The 7500-nt window shown below is 36.1% G+C and overlaps 1 protein-coding gene across 2 annotated transcripts in view; it reads left to right on the top strand.

Moving 5' to 3' along the window:
• fam180a (family with sequence similarity 180 member A) overlaps nucleotides 1-5657 on the top strand; it is a 21952-nt gene extending 16295 nt beyond the window's left edge. For both annotated transcript variants that reach the window (XM_079623961.1, XM_079623962.1), the window contains exons 3-4: nucleotides 470-567; nucleotides 4590-5657. In XM_079623961.1, coding sequence (XP_079480087.1) covers nucleotides 470-567; nucleotides 4590-4934 — 443 coding nt within the window. In that variant the 3' untranslated portion in view covers nucleotides 4935-5657. The remainder of the gene's footprint in view (nucleotides 1-469; nucleotides 568-4589) is intronic.
• The last annotated feature ends 1843 nt before the right edge of the window (nucleotides 5658-7500 follow it).

Genomic DNA, 7500 nt, shown 5'->3' with positions numbered 1-7500 from the left:
ACATTCAAAAGTATAATTTTTATAACTTAATGGGAAATGCTACAGAAAGTATTTTTGTTCGCTGGGAAAGGAGATATTTCCCTAATTTCGCATTTAAATCTTTTTCATTGCAATAATCCATTGTTTTTTCTTATGTGCATTAGGGTTTTATGTTGTTAAATAAATGTTTATTGCGTTATTTTATTGTTATCATGATGGTGTTTGTGTGTATGATACTGTGCACCTACAGGTGAACCTCGAAAAATTATAATATTGTGAAAAGGTTCTTCATAAACTGTGCGCCATAATCATAACAATTAGAACAAATAAAGGCTTGAAATATCTCACTTTGCATGTAATGAGTCTATATAATATATTAGTTTCACCTTTAAAGTTGAATTACTGAAATAAATGAACTTTACCTGTTTCACCTGTTCTTACCTTACCGTGTGGAAAAGCTGCATTACCCATGATTCTCTCTGTCTCTCAGCGCTGTACCCGTCAGCCTTCCGAGTGAAGCGAGGGACGCCGGCTCTGCTCAACCCTTCCTTTCAGAAATCTGTGGAAGACGCCAGCCTTCTCTATGAGGTGCCGTGATATGAGAGAAAACTCACAAAAGTTTATTTATAGCACTTTTGACAGTACGTGTTGTTTTAAAGCAGCTTTACAGGACCTGACCTGCTTGTTACAATTATTTATCTATGTTTCTTTATGGAGAAATGTAAAGTCGCAACCCAGTGAAAGAGAATCCCAGCTAACAAAAAAATATTTTGCTAATGTTTGCATTAAGTTATAAAAACGTTATTTCTGAATGTCCATTAAATGTTTCTTAAAAAAAAAAAAAAAAAAATGGTTTTATGAACGTTAACCCTCTGCATATATTTTTTTTTATTGTGAATGTACTATATTTTAGTTTGATAATGTTTTTTATTTAATATTCAGCATATTTTACGGTACTAAATTATATTTCCACTGCCTATTTATAATCCATTTATTCACTTTTTTGAGCATAGACGTGAAAATTTTATTTCTAACTTAAACTGTGGTGAATGTTGCTTTAAAGCACAGACTTAAGTTTGATCTCTTTTCAAAGACGACACTTGGCAGATTATTTGCTGAAGTGAAAAAAAAGCTCAAAAAGGAGAACTTGAAAAAAAGTTACAGAATTTTACATTTATTGTTATGAAAAATGCACAAAAATACTATTTAAAATTTTTATTTGAAAAATACAAACACATTTGTGCTCCAAATTTGAGGTTGATATCAGTGAGAGTGTGTTCGGCTGCAGTACCAAACGCTTCCACTAGAGGAAAGTCTTCTCACATTCATTTCCATTGCGCTCATTGTTGACCGTGAGGAGCACAGGTGTAACCATAGATATCATATAATAAAGGCTAGATGTCTCGTCCGCGCTGCTGGCCAATGGAGGTCGACGTCCGCACTCGGCGGCCATCTTGCCACAGTCCGCTCGCTCACTCGTAACATTGTGTTTTAATGGTGCATGTACTTTTTAAATAACCATAACTTGCTCAATTTTCTACCGATTTTCAAACGGGTTGGTTTGGTATAAACATCAGAGATGTAGTTATGACACTGCGTACTTATGAATAATTATAATATTATATATTTCAACATGTTCAAGCATCCAGAATTATAGCCACGTTAATAACGTTTGTAAGAAACCAAACCGTTTGTAAATCCGTCAAGATTTCAGCGAGATAAGAGTATTTGTGTTCGTGCCGATCACTCGCCGTACATCAGGAACCACAGAGCCCGCCAGAACGCTTGCCTGTGACAAGATGGCCGCCGGTGATGACGTCAGAGACTCCGCCGTAAGACATCTAGCCTTATATATGGATATCTATGGGTGTAACTATGAAAAAAAAAAATCTAATTTTAGGAATGTTACTTTTGAATGTTCTCTGAACGTCCTGAAATAAGTAGAAACATTAAAAAAACGTTAGATGAATGAGATTTTTAAATGAACCACATCTCACAGAGATCTCAACAATGTCTCCAGCTATTTTCAGATACCAATATGTGACCCTGGACCACAAAACCAGTCACATTTTTGTGAAATTTAGATGTATATCTGAAAGTTGAATAAATAATCTCTCCATTGATGTGTGGTTTGTTAGAATATGACAATATTTGGTCGAGACACAACTATTGAAAATCTGGAATCTGAGGATTCAAAAAAAAGTAAACATTGAGAAAATCTCCTTTAAAGTTGTGCATTTATGTTCACGATTGTGCTGCATTCACTCACAAAAATACATGTTTTATATATTTACGGTAGGACATTTACTAAATATCTTCATGGAACATGATCTTCACTTAATATCCTCATGATTTTTGGCATAAAAGAAAAATCGTTCATTTAATGTATTGTGATTGGTTTTGTGATCCAGGGTCACATGTGTGTAATCAAAAGGTTTAATATGAGCTCATCGGTTTCGAAATAGCTCTGCGTTTATTCATTCAAGACTGTTTTATGTCTAACAAGAACTTTTTGTGAGAGTGTAAAGTTGAGCAATGAAACTCTCGCCCGTGTTGTTTATCCGCGGTGTTTAATGCGATTGGCTGAATGAAGGAAGCGATCGATAGCTCAGCTCTTATTATCTCTTCATACGCTCGAGTTTGTTCAGTTATTGAGTTGTGCTGAGCTCTGCAATCTCTCCCGCTGTCAGATCCATCCGCCGCTGCAGACTCACACATAAACAACATCTCCATTTAGATTCAATCCCCAAAAACAAAAAAGACATATTAATATTCCAGCGGTGTGTCGGCACGACTCCAGCGGATATCTAAAGACTGATGATCGGCCGAAAGACTGATTCAACAAGACATCAGACTGAACTCTCATCAGATATTCATCATCATAACATGTTTTATTGAGTCTGGTGACTGTCACTGAATCAACGCCAATGCCAGTTATTGCGTATTCGTTTAAATTGGCGTTTGAAAGACTGTGATATTGTTAGTTTGACAGCACTGTCACTATCAGGAGAGAGCAAAACCTGATCTTATTATGTGACCCTGGACCACAAAACCAGTCACATGGGTCAATTAAAAAAAATATATATATACATCGTCTGAAAGCTGAATAAATAAGCTTTCCATTGATGTGTGGTTTGTTAGGATAGGACAATATTTGATCGAGACACAACTATTGAAAATCTGGAATCTGAGGATGCAAAAAAATCTAAACATTGAGAAAATCTCCTTTAAAGTTGTGCATTTATGTTCACGATTGTGCTGCATTCACTCACAAAAATACATGTTTTATATATTTACGGTAGGACATTTACTAAATATCTTCATGGAACATCATCTTAATATCCTAATGATTTTTGGCATAACAGAAAAATGGATAATTTTGACCCATACAATGTATAGTTGTAACAGATATACCCGTGCGGCTCCAGACTGGGTTTGGGATCCAGGGTCACATGACACCATTGTCGTCTGTAGAGCTGCTTTATAACTGAATCGAATTTGCTTCATAAACGATGAACGTTACATTCAATACGTTCATAAAAATAAATTAAAAAAACATTATAATAAAGTTTTAAAAAATGTTACCAACATCATTTATACATCATTCATGGAAGGTTTTTTCTGAAATGTTTCAGTTGGACGTTCATCTGTTTGTTTTTTTATGTCGTAATTAACGATTTTTCTTAAATGTTACGACTTGTTTCAGAACATTCAGAAAACATTCAAAAGTAACGTTCCTTAATGTTTGAAGAATGATGAAAAATGATGGCAACACGAGCAAAACATTCTTAGAACATATTTTTCTTGGCTTGGTTTAGAGATGATATTGTATTTCTTCATAATTAAAGAACTTTGCAACATTAACGCAGCGAACAGAGAACGTTCTGGCTAGGTTCTCTCTAAGTTATGAACAAAACATTAATATTAACATTAATAGAACATTCATTTAAAGTTATCTGGTCTTTAATAATGTTCTTAAAGCACAAAAACAACATTTATACATAGATCAACGCTTTTTCCTGAAATGTTTTACATCTGTTTTTCTTTTGTCCCAGCTACTGTTATAAAAATATGTTCAATGAAAGTTACTTATGAAAACATTATTTCTGAATGTTCACTTATTATTCAAAACACCAGTTTCTTCTTATGAACGTGAAGGGAACATTAATATTGTATCATTCTTCAAACATTATGGACTGTTGGTTTTAAATGTTCTCTGAACATTTGTTTGTTTCCGCCACAGAATAAAACATTTTAAAAGATAATTGCAACTTTTTATCTCACGATTGCAAGTTTATATCACGCAATTCTGACTTTATTTCTCCCAATTGCAAGTTATAAAGTCAGAATTGCAATATAAACATGCAATTCTTAAGAAAAAAGTTTTGTAATTATTATCCAATATTTGTAAAATGATAAACTGGAATGTTTACTTAACATTTGAATAACCATGTTCTTAAAAACTGTAGGTCAAGAGAACATTCAAAAGTAAAGTGTACTTATAGTTTATAACTTATATAGGGAACGTAAGCAGAACATTCTCAGACTTTGTTATTTTCTGTGAAACTTCTGGTTATTTCTTCTGATGATTTGTCTGTGTTGTTTCGCAGGTGTTGTTGTCGGGCGCGTACATGGACGCATCACGCGGGACGCTCCACGTATCCGACCGGGAACTGGCGTCCATGCGAAAGCTTGAGGTTCTGGAGGTCCTGTGTGAAGACGTGCTTCCCAGAAGCCTCTCTGAGATCCGGCGTCTCGGTGCGCAGCTGTCAGTGCGTCGTGGATCTCTGCGGATGGAGGACTTCGAGCGCACGGTCCTCACGATGGTGTTTACGGCACAACAACTACAACACACCGACCCCGGCCACCAGAGGGAGCTGTGGGCAAGCGCACTCCTACAACTATATCAAGCCATTAAAGAAGACCTGCGGCCACAAACGACTGGCAATCACTGAGAGGAGCATCCGGCCTCTTCAGTCCAACACGGAAGTGACTAGAACTGCAGTTCAGCGACTGGCCACTAGAGACCGGCTGCAAAAGAGAGTCAATCCCATAGACCTCCATGTTAAAATGCCCAACTTTACAGCAGAAACAAACATGTTTACAGTCTGGTGCAAAAGGTGTTTTTTGTCTATATAGCTAATTTTGACCTTCATGACGACTGTGAGGGGGTGAATTTCTTTTATAACTCATCCGTTTAATTAATATTAAGCCTTAAAGTTGTGCATAATTAAGGGCGTGGCCACTTGAGTGACAGGTGGATTGCTGCTGATGTCACTACTATCTGTTACGTCACGTCTTTTTGTTGTTGTTTGAGGTTATGTGATATCTGTCCTGTGAAGCATTTCTGTTGCATGCTGAAATCAGTGATTTGATTCTTTTTTTAGCGTCACCTCAGCTAATCCGCCTCTGCACATTTTTCTTTTGTTTTTACCAATCCAACAATACATCCAAAGCATTTAGTCAGAATCCTAAAGCTCTTAAGACGATAAACTTGTTTCAACTTTTTAATTTATTTCATTAAAGTTTTCTGTTCTGTTTTTTTTTATTAATATTATATGAGTATATTCAGGCTATATATATATATGTGAGCTGCTTTGCTTTTTTTATTTCGTTGAATGTATTTGTACATGTTCGCTATGTAGGCTAGGCTACTTATATTTTTGATACTTGGCATTAATAAAAAAATAAAATAAAAAATCGTCTAGTTTCTCTCTGCCCACTTTGGGCTTAATATTATTTATTTTATTTTTTATTGCATTAACAAGAACAAGAACAATATATAACATACACATACAGAGGATCACAATGCATTATTATTATCTATTACATTCATATTAGCATCAAAATAAACAGTAGAAAGAATAAGAACTTATAAAATAAAAATAAACTATACAGGGGAAACTTACAAAAAATTCCAAAAAGAAAAGGATTCAAAAATTCTATTCGTTTCGCTTTCTTATTTCTTGCATCTTTTAGGGTTTCAATATAATGTTTAAGCTCAATTTTAAATACTTTATTGTCTTAAATGCTCTTCAGAAACCTACGAGTGACGTCACGGACACTATACGTCCATATTTCCGTACAGTCTCGTATCACTAATCCACTGCACTGCTTCTCAACCACAGGTGTGTTCCTGGTAGAGATCGCAGACATCAGGAGAAAACAATGCGAAATGCAAAGAATAAAATGTATGTAAAACTAGTCAAATTAGACAACAATTGCAATGCAATTTATATTTATTTTACATAATAATTGCAAATAACTCTAAATATAATATTTGAACTTGCAGAATTATAATTTAGATACCAACTTATTGACAGCAATAGTGTCGGCCCACACCTGGATGCATACGTACCATGATGTTGGGCCGACATTATGTTGTTGTCTGAGGTATTTTTAAAGCGGTGGTTGATTATGATTTGTGTTTTCTAACTGTAGTTAGTGTGTAATGTTGTGTTTGATCATAAACAACGTCTGCAAAGTTACAACGCTCAAAGTTCAGAGCAAAGGAAGATATTTGCTTTTATAGAAATGTTTTTTTAAGGACTATACAAACGGCTGATAGGAACTACACGACATTTCTCACGGTTAGTGACATCACTAAGCCTAGAATTTGCATAAACCCCGCCCCCGGAACACGATTTATAGATTATGATGACGGAATATGCTAATCAATGACTAGAAGATAACTACACATAATCTTCATAAACTCATCAACTAACCATTCAGAAATGTCCTGTTGCTTCTACATGTGTCACTTCTTCTCGAGTCTCTCATTGTCTGACTTCAGTTTGAACATAAAAGTCTAACATTTTTGAAATGTTCAGTGTGTGTGTGTGTGTGTGTGTGTGTGAGGTAAAAGGACACAAGCTCTTGAAGCTCCGCCCCCTATGCCGGGAGCAGTAGCTCATTTGCATTTAAAGGGACAGACACAACAGTGCGTTTTTGCTCACCCTCAAAAAGTGACAATTTTAACATGCGATATAAAAATATCTGTGGGGTATTTTGAGCTAAAACTTCACACACACACGCTGGGGACATCACACTTATTTTACATCTTGTGAAAAGGGCATTATACCCCCGCTTTAATAAATAAGTTGGTTTTATGGTTTTAAATCTGGTAAGGAAAGGCGGCGGAGAAGCATTGGCGTCTGTACAGTCTGGTCTGGTGAATAAGAAACGCGCCTGTGTTCGCATAAGTTCACCTGCACATCTCTGCATGTTGTGTGTGTGTCCGGCTCTGAGTTCTGGTGTCCTTGTGAGGCTTGTCGTTTTTCCTGAGATAATGAGGAATCTCCTAATATAATCATTATCACGTCCTTGACCTGTCATGTTTTCCCAGCGCACTTCAAACCCTGCTGAGAGTGAGAATGTGACTGATATTAAAGTTCAAACTGCACCCCCTGCATGAGACTGCGGTTTCATGTCACCGCGTTATTGTTTTATTGAACACCTCCGGCAGAGCTTCTGTGTTTCTGCTTCTGCCACCCGAGGAACAGCATCACCACTGAAGAGATG

The sequence above is a fragment of the Phoxinus phoxinus genome (genome assembly GCF_949152265.1).
Source record: "Phoxinus phoxinus genome assembly, chromosome: 9".
Classification (NCBI taxonomy): domain Eukaryota; kingdom Metazoa; phylum Chordata; class Actinopteri; order Cypriniformes; family Leuciscidae; genus Phoxinus; species Phoxinus phoxinus.
This window is presented reverse-complemented; position numbering and strand designations above follow the sequence as displayed.